This window comes from Melanotaenia boesemani, chromosome 19 (assembly GCF_017639745.1).
Source record: "Melanotaenia boesemani isolate fMelBoe1 chromosome 19, fMelBoe1.pri, whole genome shotgun sequence".
In the NCBI taxonomy this organism is placed as follows: domain Eukaryota; kingdom Metazoa; phylum Chordata; class Actinopteri; order Atheriniformes; family Melanotaeniidae; genus Melanotaenia; species Melanotaenia boesemani.
In genome coordinates this window covers 29,167,175-29,189,837 of record NC_055700.1, presented here as the reverse complement: position 1 = coordinate 29,189,837, position 22,663 = coordinate 29,167,175, and the positions used below count along the sequence as shown (strand labels likewise).

Genomic DNA, 22,663 nt, shown 5'->3' with positions numbered 1-22,663 from the left:
CAGCATGTTAAAGCTGATAGCCTGAAAAGTGCACACGTGGAATCAAAATGCGTCAGGACTACATAACACTTTTTTTCCAATTTTCACACCACTGTTATACTAAAGTATACAGAAAACAAAAAGTAACTGAAATGACTGAGAAATGGCATGCTTCTGCACCATCAGTACTTTTACTTTTGATACTTTAGTATATATATATATATATATATATATATATATATATATATATATATTTAGTATATATAGGGAACCAGTGACATAATAAAAGAGCCCATATTGATCATTTTAGTGTCTATTTTTATCTTTTAATGAATCCATCTTTTAGAAACCTTTCCCCGTCACAAAATCCTGGTCACTGGACAGAGACAACCAGATTACAAATTCAAGTAAGGGGTGGCGTGGCTCAGTGGGTAGCGTAGTCGTCCTCTAGCCCAAGGGTTGCCGGTCTGATCCTGGCCCGGAGAGTTCATGTCAAGGTGTCCCTGAGCAAGACACTGAACCCCTAATTGCTCCTGATGGGTCATGGTTGAGCGCCTTGCATGGCAGCTCTGCCATCAGTGTGTGACGGCGGAGGACTCGGTTGAAGATTTTTCGGGATTGCATTAATGCAGCAGAGCAGGTTGAGAACAACAAACAACTTTTCGCTGCTAAAGTGGACGTGCTGATGTTCTGTTCACAGGGGAGGAGTACCAGGCTGACGCTGTAGGTTGTCCAAAGAGGAGGAAGTCGATGACCATAAAAAAAGGAATTGATCCTGGAGCCCTTCAGGTTCATATTTTACAGCCCTGAGGACATGTGGAAGTCCTGTGAGGAAGTTATGAACAAAAGAAATTGTTTGGCTTACTGGGAACGTCACACAGATGAAGAATAAAAGGCTACAGAACATTTGATCATGTTGTAACTTGGTGTGTTTTTTATGTTTTTCTCATTGATAACTTAATAATTTACTTGGATTATACTGTAGAAATCAAGAGTTAGGGTTGTATCTAGCGGTACTTTGGTGCTCCAGCAGCACAAGAACATAAGTAGAATAGAAGCAAAAATTAAATATATGGTGGTGAAGAATATAAATACAGAATAATACAACTGAAAAACCAATTGAAAACCATAAAAAACGAGCAGTGCAGTGAAGTTAAAGTAAAATGATAATGAAAAGCCAGTGAAGTACTGTATATACTGTATAGTACACAATACAATGTAAAAGCCTATGACATCTTATGAATATGAGCAATAACTTAAAGGACAATTTGTGTACTGACCAGTGTCTTTCCTGCTCTACGCTGTTTTCATTGATTGATTATTGACCTTCTCTCAGCTTTATAGAAGGCTACAAAGACACCTGAGCCCGGGTCAGGTCCCCTGCAGTGTGTTTTTCATAATGAGTAAGTTGTAAAGTTACGCAGTGCCGTAGATATTACTCTGCATATGTGGCTAATGCTTCAGTTGTCCAAATCTAAAGCTTTATTTGTCTTAGAATTAAAACAGGTTATGGATGGCGTTTTGATCTAGATTTGGACAGAATAAATCAAAATGGCCACGTTGGGGCAACAAAGAAGGAAAGAAACAAAAGACAAAACAAAGGTTTACTATATAAATAAATAAATTAAAACAATGTATACTACAGACAAGGAATTGACTGATTTACGCCATATTGTTAACTAATCAATCCATCTGAGAGGCAAGCGATTCGACCAGAAGTGCATTTGCAATTTTATTTTGAATTGTGTCCCGTGCATTTCCTGTCCTGACAGTGGAGGTGAGAGTGGAGGAATGTACATTTACATGAGGACATTTTTATTTTACTGATGTTCTTTCCAACTTAAAAGCAGGTGTCAGATAAAATAGAAGAAAAATGGAGTCAGAAAGAGGAATGAAAGAGAAAGAAACAGCAACGCAGACATCAGGCTGTTGTTGGTCAGGAATGGAGAACTGTCCTCACGCTGATCTTCATGCAGAACAAAACAGAAGCAGGATCGTGTTCAACAGCAGCAAACAAACACATTCACATTCTTGTCCTATTTTACACCCAGTTGACCTCCATCCCAGAAGGACCTTCACATACACACAAACACACACAAACACACACCAGCCGGGTCATTTGCATTCTACTGAAATGAGGGCAGGTAAGGTATGACGGCTAAGAAAAGCAGTCGTTAGTGATGGTTTTCCATGTCACAGAGACAAACTGTTGTTTGGGTAAAAACATTGCTACAATGCACAACATTAAAAAATATTAAAATAAATAGAATATGATAAAAATGTTAAATAAAATAAAATAAAATCAGATCAAAACATCCACGTCATTCTGTGCTAAAGGCCAAGGTGGGGTTTTAAAAGACTAGTCGAATAAAGTGGCCGTTTTGTTTGGAGGAGTTTTGCGTCATTGTGCAGAGACGTGGTGGTGTTTACAGCGCTGCGTTAAAAGAACACGGTGGCCCTTTAAAGCTGGATTTATACTCGTCTGCACATGGTCAGTTACGGTGTAGCTGGTGAAGTTTGATCTCGTACTCGAGCGTAGGGGGCGCGTCGTTTTGGTGTTGTGTTGCAGTTTCTCCTCCTAACCTGAAGGTGGCAGCAGGGGCGGTATCAGCCGGTAAACTCACCAGGTCGGAGTTCTTTGATGGTTGTCTTCAGTTCAGTAGGTATTGAAGTATCTTATTCTCAACATTTCACAATTAGAATAATTAAAATGACATAGATTGGGATTATACTGGGTTGCAGCTGTAAGCAGACTGCAGTTTGCTAAGAGTAGTGCATTTTAGACTCTATGTATAGACGGGCTGATGAAAGACACACATAGGTTTTTACCATATAAGGTTCTTACGGCCTTAGGTGTCTCAAAAAGACTGGACTCAGCACACATGTCATATGTAAACATATGTGTCTCCACAGGATTGGTCAACTTAGCACCTAAACAACATCTATCTGAAACGTATATAAGGATGCCTCACACACGTTTTCAGGGGGATTCTCAAAATTGGCCGGAGACCTCACAGAGATGCAAATCTGTTTAAGATGTCACTTTTTGTAATAACACATCATTTTTTATACATCAAGTTGATGTCCGCAGCTCTTCTTTTACCTGAAAGTGTTTTTGACACACCACTAGCTTAAAGTTATTTACTACAAAACAGCATGATCCAGATGAGAAGATCTCCGTAGGATGAAGTCATCATATCACAGAAACGACTATGAAGACACCAAAAGAAGAAACAACGGCACCGAGAAAAGTTGTCAACAGAACGTTATCAAGAACAATAAATAGCAAAATGCTGTCGAAGAGCGAAGGAGAGACGCGCAGGTCAGAGCAGAAAGGTGGGGAACGTCGGCGCAGAGGAAGTCGCTGTGAGAAACTTCCTGTTTAGTGGTGAATGTTTTGCTACCAGCTTTAGTAATAAACACCACACAGCTCTACTAGTTCCAGCAGCTTCACCCAGGAGTAATCACCTCTCCTCCACCTCCTGACCTCTGTGTGGAGGAAAGTTTACCAGCCTTTTCAGCCGATAGTGGAGGCAACAGACCAGCACGGTTACCAAACCCTCAGACATGTTGCTTCAGGAGCAAAAAGACCAGACGGAAAGACGAGAAACAAAAAGTGTGGGTGTGGTGTTTAGCTCACGATATAAATGCAGTTCCATCCAGACGTCTCCCTGACCCACTTTCTTTTCTTACTCACTGAACAATAAATTAATTAAAGCCCACAAGATGTTAAAAATATAACAATGTAAAAAATACTTGTTTATGAAACACACACAATATATAAATAACATCTCACACACGTTTTACAGTTTCCATTTGGAGATAAATGTAAAGGTTTGAATGCTTTTCATTGTTTTAATGTATGGAATAAACTTACAAAACTAGTGCTGACAGAGTGAATAAGTACGTAACTCTGCTCGTGTGCATGGTTGATTTAGAATAACAGCTTTATAACCTGAGACACAAACTGAGTCATTCAATGTTGCAAACAGAGGTGGGTTTAGCCGTTAATATGCCTCACGTTGGCTCGGTTTCCATGGGGACCACAGTTTGGAGCAGCTTACACTGTCATGACAATATACAACATCACAGGCAGATGTTAAATGTAACAAAGAGATGCAGTGTGTCATTCGCTATTAGTTAAATGCACAAGCTACACCCTGCCAGAAGTGGAAATGCCTGCCGTCTTCTTTTAAATCCTCGTCCACCGTCAGCCCGCTTGTAGAGTGTGTGGTGATACGAGGAAAGCTGTCATTGTCCAAAAACCCGGAACAAAAACAATTCACTGGTTTCTACTCATTATCCAAAGTATATACTCACATATATATTTTAAATAATGGCTTCTCTGCCTGAACGGGCTTCATTTTGATCATTCTTCCACTACCTTATGGGAGGGCAAAATCAGAGTTTGTAGCTGTAACATGAAGTGTGAAGGTAAAGATACTTTACAGATTTGGTTCAAATTAAACATTTACTTATATCCTTCCTGCAACGTTCTTACACAAAAGAAAACTATAAGAAGCTTGTTGGATACTCCAGAAAAAGTATCTGTCCAACGGGGAACTTTTACCTCAACCTGACAACTTTCTGCTTTCCGTATTAACTACGCCCACTTCAAATGTCCAACCAATCACAGCATTGTTCTCAGAAGCCGCATGAGGGAAAAGTTCTGCACGGCTGGTGTGTCAAGAACAAGCCGACAGGACTTCCAAACCAGGGCCACGACAACAAAATTATACTCCATTTCACGACAACTTTAAGCTCTTTAACTTTGTTTTTGCCAGGGATATTTTCTATTTCTTTTTCTACTGTTTTGAACTGAAGTGCAATTAAATGCATTTTTCTGGACATTACTAGAGCTGACTTTACAATATTATTGTCTGTGTTTATTATTTGATTCAGTCTTCCACTAAAATTCATTTAAATAAAAAAATTTCGCTTTTTGGGGAAAATATTATGTGATTAAAATCCAATTAATCGAGATTAATTAATTACAAGCCTGTAATTAATTAGATTAATTTTGTTAATCAAGTCCATTTTTTATACATACTTGATGCATTAACACTACCGTGTATATGATCATAAAGCAGCATTTAAAATGCATCATCTCATCTTTTTACACAGGTGATAATTAATCTGTCTAGTTTACGGTTCATGAAGAGGATGCAGTCATATAGCAGCCAGATGTTAGACAGCCAATGATACCGAAGAACCTGATAAAACTTATAAATGAAATATTAGTCTTTGTGCAAAGGCAATTAAGAAAAATGTATTTTTTTATTTTTACATCTGTACATCTTTTCTGTGGTATGGGAAGGTGTTGCCTATCCCGACCCCCTTACTCTTGGCAGGGTTGGTGAGTATTTCTGATGCTAAAATTGGTATCGACCCAAATATAACAGCTGCTAAGTATTTCTGTTTATACCAACAGGTCCAGCACAGCAAGTTACTGGCGGGACCCTTTTCCACACACAAAACTACGAAGGGTACCAGAAGATCCAAACTGTCCCACTTTTTTGGGACCTTTCCATGGATCCCAGGCTGTGTCCAAATGTCCACCCTACTCCCGAACCCCTCCTTCCCTACATAGGGCTGCACTACATAGTCACTCATTCTGTCTGCGATTCGGACACGAAGATAACGATTTTTTCTTCACTGCAAACCATGTGATGACCAGCTGTCACCATGGCAACCACAAGACACGTCCAGATGTCATTTTAAGTCCAATCCAAACTTGTGTTAATATTTTTTTTTTATTCCTTATGTTGTATTTTATTAATTGTTTGTTTGCTTATAGGTCATTTCGCGCTGCTCGATTTTTTCTCCTCCTTGCATCATGTTTCTGCCCCGCAATGCATTGTGGTCTATATTGACCCATCAAGTGACCATCAGTGTTCAATCCTTTTCAAGATGCATTGTGGGTAATTTAGAGTGCATTAGTTTTTTCTCTCTGGACATTCAGACACTCCTAAAAAATGCCGTGACCCCTTTATAGGGCACTACGTAGGGAACAGCCCCAATCTTATCTAAGCCATCCAAAAGGGTGGCGCGTGACACAATGCCATCCGCTGATTGGTCGACAGAGTCATCACTTCTTGTGTGACCTGTAAAGTTAGGACACAACCTGCTGGATGTCCACCACTCTCCTCCTCTGTTTCTGTGTTGTCTTCTTTCTAGGAAGGCCTGTGCCACTATGACATCACCCTACTACTACTGACTGCTATCTGGCCTACCGGGTACGGGCACGGCTGGGCAGGAAAAACAGAGATCAGGATTTACCCAACCTCAATTTTCTTTCTTCTTCACTTTAACTATTAAAACAATAACCAATGTGTCCAGTGTGCTTCACACCCTATAAAATCACATAATCACATCCTTGCTGTCACCTACTTTGGAGATGATGAGCGGCTGTCCATGCTCCAGACCGCCCTGCAAGGTGAAGCCCCACGGCGCTCCACCCTGCAGCCGGGCCTCCACCAGCACCCAGCTACCTCCTTCTGCTCCCCCGCCCGGCGCCTGAAGCCCCGCCCGGCCACCGCTCTCCATGCTCGGCCGGTGGGAGTGCTCACTGCGGGCTCCTCTGTCCTCAGACCGGCGGGGGCGGAAATTATTAAACGATATATCCTTCACGAGCGCATGTCCCCCGTTCGTCTATAACTTCTTAGGAAAAAAACTGCAGAAGGTTTTCAGAAAACCGAGCTGCGTTTCCTGCAAAGTGCTTTCCTGAAGCGGCGGATCTTCCAGTAACACCCCGAGACTGCATGAAACCTAAAAGAAGAAAACTTTCTGTGGGGGAGCAAGGTGGACAAAACTGAGTCGACGAACGAAGATCAGATCTGCTGGGACAGAAATCCAAAACCTCCCTCTCTCCGCCTGCCCGTCTCTCTCTTCCGAAAATCAGTTTAGCATCACAAAAGGATTTACAGCGACTCACTGAGCAAAGAGAAAAGAGACGAGAGGAGGAGTGAGACTGGCGAGGTGAGAGGGAGAGGAGGCATGACGAGAAGCCTGGAGCAGAGAGAAAATATGATCTGAAAAGAAGCTGGAGAAACTCTCAGAATAAAGAGACAACTTAAAACAATGTTTGTTCCCTGCGTGGGTTCAGATCAACAGGAATCCATCCTGTCTGCGTTTACACTGAAATCAGGTTCCTGCGGGAACCAGACTTCCATCTCAGAGGGTTCCCTCTTTAATCTATTACTACATGTGTTAGTTAGTTTCATATATATATATATATATATGTGTGTGTGTGTGTGTGTGTAACTGACAGTGTGTGTGACTCACGTTCCCTCCCCGTGCTGCTCGGCCTGGTTGAAGCTTTTCTTTTAGGGGGGGGGGGGGGGGGGGGCAGAGGCCACCTGGTCCAGGTGTTTTAACCTTCTCGTGCAGCTTTAAAATGTTTTTTCTTCCACATGTTGAACCAGCTGCTTCTTCTACGAGGCACGTTTATCTTTGACATGGTCATAATGAAAGAAATCCCAAATAAGACTCTTTCTCCTAACTTTCTCCGTAGCATCACGCTAGCCGGCGCGAGCGGACACGCTGTTGACACGTGACGTCACGGACCTTCAGGTGTCGTAAGACGCAGACACCTGGCGTAAATCCAGCAGAGCGAATATGTATGCTTATGTATGAAATACATTTACAAAAAAAGAAAACGAACATTTTAGTTCTTTTTAGTTCGTTTTGTAAACACACGATAGTTTCAGTTAGTTTTCGTTGTTTTTAAAACTCTCGTTCTTATTTTTATTTCAGTTAACAAGGATGTTTTTTGTTTTTTTATTCTAGTTTCCAACCTTACTTTGGCTCCCTGTTTCAGTTTAGAAGGACATTAAGTCAGATTTTTTGCGTTGATTTGAAAGATTTTGCTTCACACTTGAACAAATCAGCTGGTAAGAGCTGGTTTGAAAGAAAAGGTGAACTTTGAAGCAGGTTCATTTTCTGTTCTCCGTATGGGGCCCACAGGGGTTAAAAACGGGCTATGTGGGTACTGAGTGGGCATGGGCTTGAACTTGGCAAATGTTGTAGGTCTTATGTGGTTTCAGTAATATGGGTCCCATATGCAAAGCCCATGTGGGCCTGCTGTATGAGCCTCATAAGGGACCTAGGTGGGTTAATTGGGCCTGGGCCTAAACACGTCAAAGTTAAATAGGGCCCAACCTTTTTTTATAAACTGGGCCCCACATTGGGGAGCCCATGTAGGCTGGCTAAATGGGCCTATAAAATATAAATATGGGCTGAGTGAGTTTGGGCTGGAGCTGGGAAGCATGGATATGGGTCCTATTTGGAACCCAGTCTGAACCCATTTGAAGCCCAAATGGGCAAACACTGGTGAGGCCTCCATGGAAACTGCGGACAAACCCACCTAGGACCCTTGTCTGCAGCCCAAATTTAACCCTTATGGGCCCCGTATAGACATGCTGGCTGAAGTTTGAAGCCAGTCAATCCCACCAGTCTGCTTCCAGGTTAGATGGTCTTATGTGTGTGTCACAGCTTATACATTACAGGATAAAAAAAAAATAGTAATGTGAGCTTTAAAAGTCTGCAGCCCGAACCTAAATTTAATAAGACTTATGATCATTTTAGCTACTTCAAAGGAAATAAATAAAAAATAAAATAAAAAAAACAAGCAAACAAAAAACAGCTGTTTGCACCGTTTAGTGGGAATGTGGTTTAAGGGAAATGTAAACAAGGAGATGAGCTTCCAGATGAGATGAAATTCCAGGCAGGTGACCAAGATCAGTGTCAGGCTGCAGGTCAAAAACATGCCCGATGAGGCTTTTTCTGCAGAAAACAAACATTTACGGTGACGGGATGAGTTTAAACGGGAGAAAACCTTTTTAACACATGATGTAGCTGGACAGCAGACAGCACAATGATGTGGTTAAAGACTGACATCTAGTGGTCAACAAGAACATTCCAATAACTGTCCCTGAAAAGAAAATGTCAACTTTATTTATTTATTTATTTAGCATGAAGCCAGACAGGAATAACTTAAAGATGCTTCACATTTTCTGTCTCATGTTCAGTTCATGATTTACTCTTCAGATTCTTCTTCTGATCAGATTAAATAAAAGCTTGCATCATATCAGAACCCTAATCAAGCTTAAAAGTGTTGATTTTAAGACAAAGAAGGACAAACGATTCAGGAAAAAAGCAGTAAAAATATATTTATACATATGCATTTAATCAACAATACATGTACTGTAATAACTTGGTTACTGTGATTGTGGTAAGGCACTGAGTCAACTTAAACAGGTTTCTGTATAAATCTGCAGTTCATAAAACATGTTTAAACAAACTGTTTTTCATGACTACGGCTGAAAGAAATATTGCATCACAAGATTTTTATTTAACAAAAACGGTCATTTTTAACAGAAAGGTTTAAAATATTTTTACATATTTTCTTTTTCTTTTAAGAAAGCATCACTTTTCTAAACAGTTTTACAGTTAATTAAATCTCAAAGTAAACAAACATGAAACCTTTTCAGTCCTGTAATATTTAAAGGTGTTACATAAATGATCCGCTCCATCATAGCATGCTGCAGACACATTTAAAAATGACATGTTTATATCCGCTGTCCTTCCCTGCAGCACTATAAACTCAACATGAGCAGAATTAGCTCTGTGATGTGCTGAAATGCATCTCGTTAAAAAACAAGAGCTTCATTTGGCCTTTTTAGTTTGGCACTGACAACAGGCACAAATTTACAAAAGCTGTGTCCTTAAAAACGTATCAGCCAAGCTTGACCCAGAACAACATGCATGACTTCTGCAACCCTCAGTTCCTAAACACCACATTTCTGGTAAAAATGTGTCATATTATTTAGTGAGATGATGAAAATGAAAAATGAAAAACAGTGACACCTCTAGCTCTGTGAGCTGCTAAGAGCCGAACTATACGTTAAAGCTTAAAACATGCAGATAACACAGAGCACGGCAGCCGTTTGTGTTTGGTTGTTTGAGCGTCACAGGGCAGCTTTCAGCAGCACTCTGTGGAGCTACGATAAGGACATTAGTTGTGTAACTTGCATCTTCCTACATGAAACTATTACAAGTACAGGAACAGGTGACATCTGCAAGTATGAATGAATTCTCTAAGACTGAAAGTACCAGTCCAACATTACATTTTACAATTTCATTTTATGAGCACATTTCACACATTTTTGTAAAACTTACTTATATTTTAAGACTTGTGAGATGTAGTCTGTGAATTATAATAAAATTTTCTTGTATTTTTGACTTGTAATTTGACATCTAAAATTAACTTGTATTTTGAATTTTATTTTGTAATGTTAAATTTACTTGTATTTTCAGACCTATAGATTTAATTGTGTTTTGATTTCTCTTTTGTTACTTGTAGAACTCGCTCGTATGTTCTGACTTATAAAATTAACATATTTTCAGACTTTTTCTGACATTTTTTATTACTTTGCTTGTATTTTAAGACCTATATTTACAGACTTGTAAAGTTTAATTTTGTTTTCTAACTTCTAATATGTCAGAAACAGTCGCCCTGGACTGGCAGACTGGGGTGGTGGTCCCCCTCTTCAAAAAGGGGGTCCAGAGGGTGTGCTCATACTACAGGGGGATCACACTCCTCAGCCTCCCCGGTAAGGTCTATTCAGGGGTGCTTGAGAGGAGGGTCCATCAGATAGTCGAACCTCGGATTGAGGAGGAGCAGTGTGGTTTTCGTCCCGGTCATGGAACAGTGGACCAGTTCTACACCCTCTTCAGGGTCTTGGAGGGGGCATGGGAGTTCGCTGAGCCAGTCTACATGTGCTTTGTGGACTTGGAGAAGGCGTTCGACCGTGTCACCCGGGGACTCCTGTGGGGGGGTACTCTGGGAGCATGGAGTGCGGGACCCCCTTGTACGAGCTGTCTGGTCCCTGTACGACCGGTACCAGAGTTTGGTCCACATTGCTGGCAGTAAATCGGAGTCCTTTCCAGTGTGGGTTGGACTCCGCCAAGGCTGCCCTTTGTCACTGATTCTGTTCAGAACTTTTATGGACAGAATTTCTGGGCACAGCCGAGGTGTTGAGGGGATCCGGTTTGGTGGCCTCAGGATTGGGTCTCTGCTCTTTGCAGATGATGTGGTTCTGTTGGCTTCATCGGGCCGTGATCTTCAGCAAAAGTGTGAAACAGCTGGGATGAGAATCAGCACCTCCAAATACGAGACCATGATCCTCAGCTGGAAAAGGTGGAGTGCTTTCTCTGGGTTGGGAATGAGGTCCTGCCCCAAATGGAGGAGTTCACATATCTCGGGGTCTTGTTCATATGTGAGGGAAGGATGGAGCGGGAGATGGACAGGTGGATCGGTGCGGCGTCTGCAGTGATGCGGACTCTGCATCGGTCTGTCGTGGTGAAGAAGGAGCTGAGCCAAAAGGCAAAGATTGTGAATTCAAGCGGCCAAAATGAGTTTTCTCTGCAGGGTGCCCGGGCTCTCCCTTAAAGATAGGGTGAGAAGCTCGGTGATCTGGAAGGGGCTCAGAGTAGAGTCGCTGCTCCTCCCCATCGAGAGAAGCCAGTTTATTTGGTTCAGGATGCCTCCCTGGTGAGGTGTTCCTGGCACGTCCCTGTGGGAGGAGACCTTGGACAGACTACATCTCTTGGCTGGCCTGGGAACGTCTTGGGATCCCCCTGGACAAGCTGAGGAGAGGGAAGTCTGGGCTTCCCTGTTTAGGCAGCTGCCCCCGTGACCCGTGGTAGAAAATGGATGGATGGACTTGTAATATTTACATGTATTGTATTGGACATGGACTTGCATTTTAAACTTGTAAAGCTGACTTGTATTTTCTGATTTGTTTTTAAGAACTGAAAAATTAATCCAGACTCGTAGATTTTTTTTTTTGGGGCCTATACTTTTTATTTATTTATTTATTTTTATTTTATTTATACAGGTAGTCCCATTGGGACACAGTCTCACTTACAAGAGAAACCTGTTTACCTAACATACTTGTTTTCATCATTTCAAGTATGGACATGTGACCAGCAGGACCCAAGAGAACCTACATGTAGGAAGGAATTAATCAAAGGAACCAAAAGTTCGGCTGTTTCATCTGTGGTATTGTAGATGCTGGATAAATAACGTGCAATGGCTTCAGCAGGTGCAGTTGAGGCAATGGAGATAACTGACAGGACGATGTGTCGCAGCAACTTGGAATGAGAGAATGATTTCACAGCTGATGGGAATGTTTGAATATATGCATCGATAAAATCACTACAGACAAACTAAACTTCCTCCACCACACTATGAATAGTCTGAATGATCATCTTCTTCAGTTTCTTGACTTTGTCTGGTGGCGTCTCGTTCAGACACTCCTCCACATATTTCAGAAAGCCGGTGTGTGGCGACACCGTTTGGTTTTGACAAACGGCCCTCATCAAGTTCATCAACTCACCGGAAGTGCCTGTCAACTGCTGATTCACCCGTTTGCGGCCGGATACTCTGCTGGTGTAAGAGGAAGATGTGGAGGGGGAAGAGGAAGGGGAAGAGTGTTGGGAGTCTGGAGGAGTTGGTGAAGGCGGGGCTTCCAGGCGCCGTGTGGTGACGGTCGGATTGACGGCAGTTTGGTTGGAGGTGCGGTAGTGCAAGGAGGAGGGAGGGTTTTGGTCATCAAAGCGGAGGAGGCCCGATTCCTGCTGGTTATGAAAATGGAGCTTTTCAGGATGCTCCTCCTCGTCGCAGGAGTCGCAGAGAAACATCAGCTCATGGTAGTGTTTCCATTTTGGGAGGTAGAAGTCCTCTGAGCCGCAAGTTTTGTTGGAGCTTACCGCTTTGTGTTCCCGCTGGAAGATGGTTCTCAAGTTCCTGAACTTCGTCTTTATATCTTCCACTGAAGAAGGAAGGACAACAGAGTTAGCTCCTCAGACACTTCCTGTTTGTACAGACCAATCAGATCAACGAGTTTCCATCACATGACATCATAAAAATACCTGTGAACGGGACGGGCTCGTTGTTAGACAGGAGGCCACTCAGCGTCTGCAGCAGGCTCTGTCTCAACAGACGGTTCTTGTAATTCTCTGACTTGTGGTTCCACAAACAGCTGTGCTCTGTGAGAAAAGAAAAACATTTGATTCTTCTAGAAACATGTACATATATACATTAGAACAAATACTGCTATTGTTATTATTATATTATTGTTTTTGTAATATCATTTTATGAAGGGATAACTAGCAGAAGACTGAAGTAGCTGTCAGTCAAGTCTTGTCTGTCTTTCATTTACAAAGAATGATTTATCACCTACCAGAGTAAAACGATATGAGCTGCTGAACTTTGGCTTCGCTCCAGAGGCAGCGGGAGTCAGACATCACTTTTCCTTCTGGCTGAAATGAGCTGGATGCAGAGACGTTTAAAAACGAGGAATTTCCACATGACTTCCTGTCAGGCAGTGATCTGGATGGAGAGGATGGTAATGTGGGAGCAGCCGTTTGGCTGGTTGGTTTCACATTATCTGCAGCTGTGGAGAGGAAAATTTGGTATGCAGCGTTGTTGCTATTGCTGTGACTGGAGCTGTTGGTGAGTTTAATGCTTCTGGCCTGGGTGGAGCTGGAGGAGAAACTACTTAGGATGGAGGAGGGAGTTTGGTTTCCATGTTCCAGATCTCTGCCCTCTTGTGCCATCAGTATCTGCAGGTCGTCAGCAGAGTCGTCTTCTTCGCAGGACTCGCAGAGGAAGAGCAGCTGCTGGTAGTGTTTCCATTTGGACATATAATGTTTGTCAGAGGCCCGACTGGCCTGAACTGCCTTGTATTCACGGTTAAAAACGGTCCGAAGGTTCTTGAACTTGCCCTTTATGTCTTCAACTGCAAAACAACACAGAAATTACATCACAAACTTATGAAAAGGGAAAACCCAGCAGCTCTGTGTCCATCATGAAACGGATATCAAGAGAGGTATAACCCCAATAGAGTTACTTATTTTAAACTCAGCTGTCATACACTGATCGGCCACTTTATCAGGTTCACCCATTCAGTTGCTTGTTAACACAAATATCTAATTAGCCAATCACACGGCAGAAACTGCAGCAAGAAACTTGCTGAAGGTCAAACTGAGCATCAGAATGAGGAAGATCGCAAAAACTGCTGATCTACTGGGATTTTCACACACAATCATCATACACCATGGTCTGATGAGAAAATATCCAGAGCAGCAGTTGTCTGGACCAGGATGTCTGCTTGGTGTCACAGGTCAGAGGAGAATGGGCAGACTGGTTGGAGATGAAGTCCAATCAGCACTGGTTCCTACCAAAGTCTGCAGAACATCATCTCTGATCACACAACACATCCAACTTTGAAGCAGATGGGCTACAGCAGCAGAAGACACACCGGGTGCCTCCTGTCAGCTAAGAACAGGAAACTGAGGCTACAATTCACACACACTCACCAACACTGGACAATAGAAGATGGAGAAACGTTGCTGGTCTGATGAGTCTCCATTTCAGCTCCACATTCAGATGCTCGGCTCAGAATTCAGTGGAAAAATTTAGATGAATGGGATATTCTCTGTGGATGTGCAGCCAACAAATCTGCAGCAACTGTGTGATGCTATCATGTCAGGAAGGTTTCCACTACCTGGTTCAATCTGACACCAAGAGTTAAGGCAGTATGAAAGGAAAAGGGGTCCAACCAGGTACTAGTAAGGTGGACCTGATAAAGTGGCTGGAAATGTACATTTGTGCAATTACTCGGCTAAATAGTCACCAGCACCAAGTGTGTTTGGTGGCGGTAGAGGGTCAGTATCACCCCTTTTTGTCAGGACTATCTACCAGAACTGTCAGCGATAAAGGAGCTCAAAATTCCCTGTACACAAACATTTAATGAATTGTATTCCACAGGAGCGTTTATTTCCATGGAGATGATCATATTCTTGAGGTTGCAGTTAAAAATCTGTGACAAAACAATCATGTTTCTGCAGTTTGCAGTGTTTGCATGTGGAAAATCCCAAAGTTACTAACAAAGTGGTTTACACATTTGTAAATCTTGTGTCACACACTTGTAACTGTTATTGAGTCCATTTTTCTCCATATATTTGGATCAGCTGATGCAAACACGTACATAAACGTGGATTTTCAGAGAAATAAGTTAAAGTAAAAGCATACAGGGTGATATTTACCAGAGAAAGACACGGAGTGGTCAGAGAGCTGGCTCCTCAGGGATTCCAGAAGTCTTTGTCTAAGCTGACGGTTGTTGTGGTTTTCTGACTTCTTATTCCACAGACAGCTGTGATCTGTGCAGAACACACAAAACAAACTCATTTAAGGTGAGATACAGCAGGCAAAAATGTTTTTTTCATCACAAGGACAATTTTTTGAGACTTTATCTTTCCCGTCTTCAACGTGTTCTTTCAGACTAGAGGAAAGAAAATGTAAAAAACACACATTTAACATGTTTATTTTACACTATTTTGTCTGAAAGCACACCCCAAATCTTTTAAAAATTCACCTGAAGTTTGTTTTTTATTCTGCACCCGTATGAAACAGTTCACAGGATGACACAAACACTGTGATCGGCTAATAAAATATCCACAAGTCTTCTGCCACGGAAGCTCATCGGTGCGCAGACAGCAGTGTCTCATAGCTTATGTTTAATTTAACTGATCACCAAGATCATTGTCCCCAACAGAGCAGAGACAGGACTGGGATTAGAGATCTATTCACAAAAATCACCGTTTTGTAGCAGTTTGATTCTGTAAAGGGATTTGGGAATCCCTGCACTTCCCTTCAAACCCACAAGCAACAGGAATGTGACAGATATGGGAAAACATTTACTGTCACCTTTGAAATGTTGTAAATGTTCTGCATCACAGTTTCTGTAAATCTGATTAGATCTGATTGTGTTTTGTAACAAAACTGTGCAGAATTTTACAATCCAAACATCTAAAGATCATTTTCTCAGGACGTCTGCTAGTAGTATGAAGTAGGGCTGCCAAGTGATTTTAATCAGATTAATCACAGCTTACAAATTAATCATGTTTAATCAACATTTGCCTGAAATATACCTGTTTTTACTGTATTGTATAATCAGAAATCACAAGCCAAAACATGTATGTTCAAGATGGCGGCGCGTGTAGACTCCCTCTGTCCCGACCGTGCAGCGTTTTGTTCATCAAAAAAGTGTTTGAGAGTTTTTCTCACCTGTCTACATCAAAATACAAGTACAATCGACAGGCTCTGTTGGACATCTTTTTGGACTACGAAACAACAGAGACGCTAAGGGAGCTGGGATACTCCGTAAGCTTGCAATCACACTGAACTCATCTGCTACCCCTGAAAAGCAGACGTCGGCAGCGGTGCGCAAGGAAGCAGAAGAAGGGTAAGCGTGAGGGTATCCGGGCTAGGCTAGCAGCTAATCCAACTCGCCCAGCCATACCACCTATCCTTCTGGCAAACGTACGATCATTGGACAATAAAATGGACCATTTACGACGCTGAGGTCAGCGAATCAGACAGTGAGTAAGCTGTGTGCTTGTTTTCAAAGAAACATGGCTGAACAATAACATTCCCAACTCTGGTAAACAGCTGGAGCAGCTAGCATGCTACCGAGTGGACAGGGAACTTGTAAAAGGAGGAAAGATCCCGGCGGCGGGGTCTGTGTTTACATCTGCGATGCGTGGTGCCAGGACGTTATGGTGGTATACAAACACTGTTCAGCACTGGCAGAGTTTATAAGGTGCAGTCCTTCCTATCTGCCCAGGGAGTTTAATGCGATATTGCTAGTTGCAGTTTACATCCTTCCAACGAACAACAGCGATGATAGGAGTGCAGCACTTAACGAACTGTACCAGGCCACCAGCGGGCAACAGACAGCACACCCAGACGGCTTCACCGTCCTCACTGGAGATTTTAATCATACCGATCTCAAGACTGTCCTTCCAAAATTTCACCAGCATGTTGGATTTCCCCACAAGGACAGACAATATTTTGGACCTGGTCTACACTCCACACAAAAGGGCATACAAAGCCCCCTTCCTCCCCCACATCGGACTCTCTGATCACCCCACTGCTATGCTAATGCTAGCATACAGACAGAAAGTGAATGTCACCAGTTCAGAAGCAGTGGAGTGTGTGGCCCGAAGGGTCTTCCTCTGCTCTTCAAGACTACTGACTGGGAAATGTTAAAGCAGGCAGCCCCTTACAACAACCATACAGACATTGAGGAGTACACAGACACTGATCTCCTACATCACCGAGTGCATCGATGATGTGACCTACACAGAAGGCATTATCACACAGGATAACGGAAGCCGTGGCCGACAGGGGACGTCCACAGGCTGCTGAGGGCCAGAGACAATGCCTTCAGAGCCGGGGATGAATCTGGCCTGAGAACAGAGAGAGCCAACTTGTCCCAGGCATCTGGAAAGCAAAACAGGAGCACACACACAAGATAACCTCCCACTTCAAAGACAGCAAAGATGCACAGAGCCTATGGCAGGGCATCCAGGCCGTCATGGACTACAAGCCCGCCACAGAGCTGCAAGAGCAACACCTGTCTGCTCAACAACCTGAACAGCTTTGCACGCTTTGAAGCACAAAACAACACACGCCCACAGAAAACCCCGCCCCCTTCGCACGACCAGACTCTATGCCTGTCTGCACCTCAACACCCGGAAGGCAGCAGGTCCAGACAACGTCCCTGGCTGTGTGCTGAAGGACTGCACAGAGGAGCTTGAGGAGGTCTTCATGGACATCTTTAACACTTCTCAGAGGCAAGCTGTTGTTCCATCGTGTTTCAAAGTATCTGTCGTACCTGTGCAGAAAAAAATCATCCCCATCCTCCTTGAATGACTACCGTCTAGTGGTACCATCATCATGAAGTGCTTTCAACAGCTGGTCATGACAGACATCAGACCCACCCACCACCCCACCCTGGACCCTTTCCAGTTCGCATACAGAGCTAAACGATCCACAGAGGATGCAATCTGCTCTGCCCTCCATCCAGCCCTCACCCACCTGGACAGGAAAGACTCATATGTGAGAATGCTGTTCATAGACTTCAGTTCAGCATTCAGCACCACAATACCCAAACAACTCATCTGCAACCTGGACAAACTGGTCCTCAGCACCTACCTCTGCAACTGGCTGCTGGACTTCCTCAGACAGCGATCACAAGCAGTACCCGTTGGCAACACCTCAAGATGCACCACACTGAGCACAGGGGCTCCCCAACCAAGGCTGTGTGCTCAGCCCCCTGCTCTTCACCCTGCTGACACACCACTGCAAAACAACCTGCAGCTCAAATCACCTGCTGAAGTTTGCGGACGACACAACTCTGGTGGGTCTCATCACCAAGGGCGACGAGACCGACTACAAGAAAGAGGTCGATCTCCTGACTACATGGTGCAGAGACAACAACCTCCAGCTGAACGTCGGCAAGACCAAGGAGATTGTTGTTAGCTTCCAGAGCAACAACACTCGACACCCGCCCCTGACCATCGATGGTGCTGCTGTGGAAAGAGCGACCGGCACCAAATTCCTGGAGAGCACATGAGTGAAGACCTCCCCTGGACCACCAACACTGTGCATCACTGGCGAGGAAAGCCCAGCGCCGCCTCTACTTCCTGCGCAAACTCAAGCGGGCAAGAGCCCCGCCCCCATCATGACCACGTTCTACAAAGGAACCAATGAGAGCATCCTTTCCAGCTGCATCGCTGTGTGGGCGGAGCTGCACAACTACAACAGGACTTAACTTACACACACAACTTTGCTGCTACTTTCAAATCACTGTGAACCCCTTATTGTTATTGTTGTTGTTATTGTTATTGTTACAGTTAGCCTCAGAATCAGCTCATGCCTTAAATCTTTACACTTTATTTATTATCACTGTGTAATGTGTTTGTTTTTTTGTTTTTTTTTAACTGATAAAATTTGAATAATAGTTTGAGTTGATTAGGAGAAAATTGCTTTGGAAGTTTGCTTTCTTGCTGTTTAGATATTTTCATTAGTTTCTATTGGCAGTTTATGAATTTGCAATTATCTTAGCTTTTCTTTTTGTCAGATATTTGTTGTGTGTAATTTTTATTTTAATGGTGACTTCAGTGTTGAAATGTCCTGTCTTCAACGCGGGACAGTGGGAAACGTAATCTCGATTCCTTTGTATGTCTTGTACATGTGAAGAAATTTACAATCAAGCTGACTTTGACTCCAATATCTAACTTAATTCATTTTTTTTTGCAAATCAGAACATTTTTGGCTATAAACATGAAATTTCAGAAATCTGCAGATACAATTAACAACAGTAATCACCAGGAAACGTTCATAGTGTTAGTTATAAATTATAGTCTCATCTCAAGTCAGTTTTTTCTCAGTGCGTTTTTCTGTATCGAGGCCTCATTTAAAAGCTGAATGCTTCTCTTTTTTCTTGTTTTTTCTTACCTGAGTAGAAAGATATCAGCACACGCTCCCTCTCTTCAGTCCAGTAGGATTTTATCGTGGCGTTGGCGGGGATGCAAGAGGACGAGGTGGAGGTAGAGGAGGTGGATAGAGTAGGGAGGAACGAGATGATGAGTTCAGGGGAGGTGAGGACAGGCTGGTTCTCCTCTTTTGGGACAATCAGTGGCGACGTGGGAAGCTCGTCTGCACCATCGTCCTGGTCCAGGCTTCCCAGCAGGAATGTCAGCTGCTGGTAGTGCTTCCACTGAGGCACAAACACATCATCCGAATTGCAAACTTTGCTCTCTTTAACCATTTTGTGCTGACGTTGAAAGGTGGTACGAAGATTCTTGAACTTGTTCTTAATGTCTTCCACTGGGAAGAAACACAGAGCAGTATATGATGTTTTCTTTTGTCTTATTCACAGGTTCATTTAGACCACATTTCTGTTATGGTAACTTCCCACAGGTACTGTAGCCCTCTTAACGTACTCCATGTCGGGAATAATAAATACATTCTTATATTGCTATGTGCTATGTAGAGAGATGTAGTAATCAGCCACATCTACAAAGGTGTGAATCCAAAGATTACACTGAATGTCATTAAGAGACCAATCAGAAACCTTGAGATAAGAATGATCATCTTATGAAATAAACATGAAACTACAGAGGGAATCAAAGGAAAGACATATGATAAAGTTTAAATACCAAAGATACCCAGCTGAATTTTTCAGAGGATGGGCCACAATAAGAAAAGACAACACAAACATTTGTTAAAGTCTTTGTTACTTTGTGTTGATGTTCACTGATTTTTGGACAAATTTGTTAGTTTATTAAATGTCCGACCAGAGAAGAGAACAGTCTGGATTGTTGTTACACCACAGTGGCCTACGTCTGCCGTACAGGCCATGACTCGTTCTCACACTCTCACATCCATACATTCTTATACACACATACATATACAAATACATGTACATATACATACACACATGCATGTATGTATGCATGTGTGTATGTATATCTGCCCCAAAATGCTTGAAGCCTGCTGCAGAAAGCGCCCTCAGCTTTGCAGTCATCTGCTGGTGCAGCAGCATCCAAAAACGCTCTTTCTGTGCCGGGAATAACTGGAGCCTCCAGAGCTGACTGTGCATTAAAAAAGCTGCACAATCTGCTGAAAAAGTGGCAGATTCCTCTACACAACACACTGAAGAAACAACAAGGTGTGTTCAGTGAGAGACTTCTTCAACTCCAACGCAAGACAGACGGGTACCGGAGATTATTCCTGCCAGCAGTCATCAGCCACTGCAACAAGGCAACACTGTCTTCATCTTCTAATTAAGCATTGGTCGTTTTTTATTTAAAAAAAAAAAAACACATTGAAATAACTTCTGGGAAAAATAAAGTATCTTTAATCTCATCTCGTTTCATTTTACCAGTCCCCTAAAATCAGTGTGTGGCCCCTGAACTAAAACTGGTTTTATCCCTGATCTACATAGTAATGTTACACCAACACACACCCCTTTTTAATTTTATTTTAGATTTTTATTTATTTTTATTTCCCCTCCCTTGCTTCCATTACTACTGCCTTCCAGTCAGTCACAGAACAGATTTTAAAATCCTTCTGATCATTCACAAATCCCAGAACGGTTTAGGCCCAGAATCCATCTGTGACATCTTCAGAGAATATAAACCTAGCCGAGCTCTGAGATCCAGAGACATTTTTAAATCCAGGTTAAAAACATTTCTTTTCTCATGCGCCTGTGATGAAATCTGCATGCTACCTTTTTAACTTTATTGTAAGTTTTGCTATTTGATGCTGCCTTTTACTACTTCTGAATGCTTTCTTTGCACCATCTCTAATGCTTTTAATGTTTTATGTCAAGCACTTTGAATTGTCCTGTACATGAAATGTGCTGTACAAATAAACAGCCTTGCCTTCGTATTTCCCCAAATTCTTGTATTACACACTTTAAATTTATATTCATGATGTGTGAAGACATGTCTGATAAATACTGTTTAGTTTTTGTTATAGCTCTTCCCTCCAGGACAACGCATTGTATGTGCAAACTTACTTAGCCTCATTCTGACTGAGTGTTTACAGGATTTTGGGTAAAGGGCTGAAGGAACTTGGCATTTGTGAGTAATTAACTACAGATGAGACTTGGGAGAAATGTAGCTACAGATGTCATTTACCAAAACATTACCTGTGAAAGGAACAGGAGGAGAGTGAGAGGAAAGGAGGACCCTCAGTTGTTCCAGGGTTTTCCATCTCAGCTGGCGGTTCTTGTAGGTCTCTGACTTGTGGTTCCACAGGCAGCTGTGCTCTGGGAAACAACAAGAAGATACTCAATGGATGCCAATTCTATCTTGTGACTTAAAAGGCAGAAGACAAGAAGTCCTAAAACCCATTTATTAAATAATTATTAAGCTTACAAATAAAATATCCATTATATTTGTGGAAAAATAGCTTGTCTGCAATGAGGAGGGTGAAAATAAAAACGTGACATAGAATTAACTGTCATAAAGCAAAGGAAACTGTATGTCTGGTGAACCTATTTACTATAACTGTAGTGTTACACGCTTGGCTTGGTAGTAAACGTTTGATACTGAATCACAACAGTATTTTTACACCACTCGTGTAATTTGAATCAGATAAAGAAGCTCGTGTTTAAGTTATCTACTTATATTCAGATCTTTCGCCGGAAAAGTTCGGAAAACAACAGAAGAAAGTTGTAAGAAATTTCTCGCGTCTGTACACAATAACAGCTAACTCCACTCCAGTTGCTAGTCGCCATTGCTGTTATCTCTCGCAATCGCTCATTGCTACAAGTCGGTCTCGTCCAGCAACGGTTGCCTTAAAATGTTGCCGCTTCCTATAACAAATCCACCCAAACAGAAACACAACAGTTTCGACACAGAATGAAAAGTCGCTAATACAGGATATCACACTTACTGGAGAAAAACGCTATTAGCGCCCTCTCTTTCTCCTCCGTCCAGTATCTCTCCGGCGTGAAGCTAACCGGAGTCACCTCCATGTTTGTTGTTGCCATTTGAGCTTTATTCTTTTTGGCTGAAAGGTCATGTGACCAATTATCGAGGTCCTGATTGGACATTTCTCAACGCCCTTGAGAAATTACACAAATTGCCCAATAGGGGTCGCTGTTGGATCGCGGTCGTTCTCTGCCTTGAATATTCACGGTCCAGATTCACGCGCACTGGATTCTATGTCAGATCTTTTTGATAAGCTTCAACCGAAGAAGAAAACAATTATATACATTATACTTCATTATTATAATTTTATTATAGTATACAATAT

General features: G+C 42.4%; 2 protein-coding genes across 2 annotated transcripts in view; both read right to left on the bottom strand.

The window, feature by feature from the left end:
• shroom3 (shroom family member 3) overlaps positions 1 to 6,981 on the bottom strand; it is a 97,355-nt gene extending 90,374 nt beyond the window's left edge. Inside the window, exon 1 of the mRNA XM_041969485.1 lies at positions 6,370 to 6,981. Coding sequence (XP_041825419.1) covers positions 6,370 to 6,525 — 156 coding nt within the window. The 5' untranslated portion in view covers positions 6,526 to 6,981. The remainder of the gene's footprint in view (positions 1 to 6,369) is intronic.
• Positions 6,982 to 11,411: 4,430 nt separating this feature from the next.
• Positions 11,412 to 22,390, bottom strand: LOC121629752. Its single transcript, XM_041969513.1, has 7 exons — positions 22,301 to 22,390; positions 21,552 to 21,671; positions 19,352 to 19,723; positions 15,094 to 15,207; positions 13,227 to 13,784; positions 12,916 to 13,032; positions 11,412 to 12,815 (listed from the first exon to the last, which is right to left on the bottom strand). Exons 1-7 carry the CDS (start codon positions 22,380 to 22,382, stop codon positions 12,211 to 12,213), a joined length of 1,968 nt encoding a protein of 655 aa, XP_041825447.1. The 5' UTR covers positions 22,383 to 22,390; the 3' UTR covers positions 11,412 to 12,210.
• Between the last annotated feature and the right edge of the window lie 273 nt (positions 22,391 to 22,663).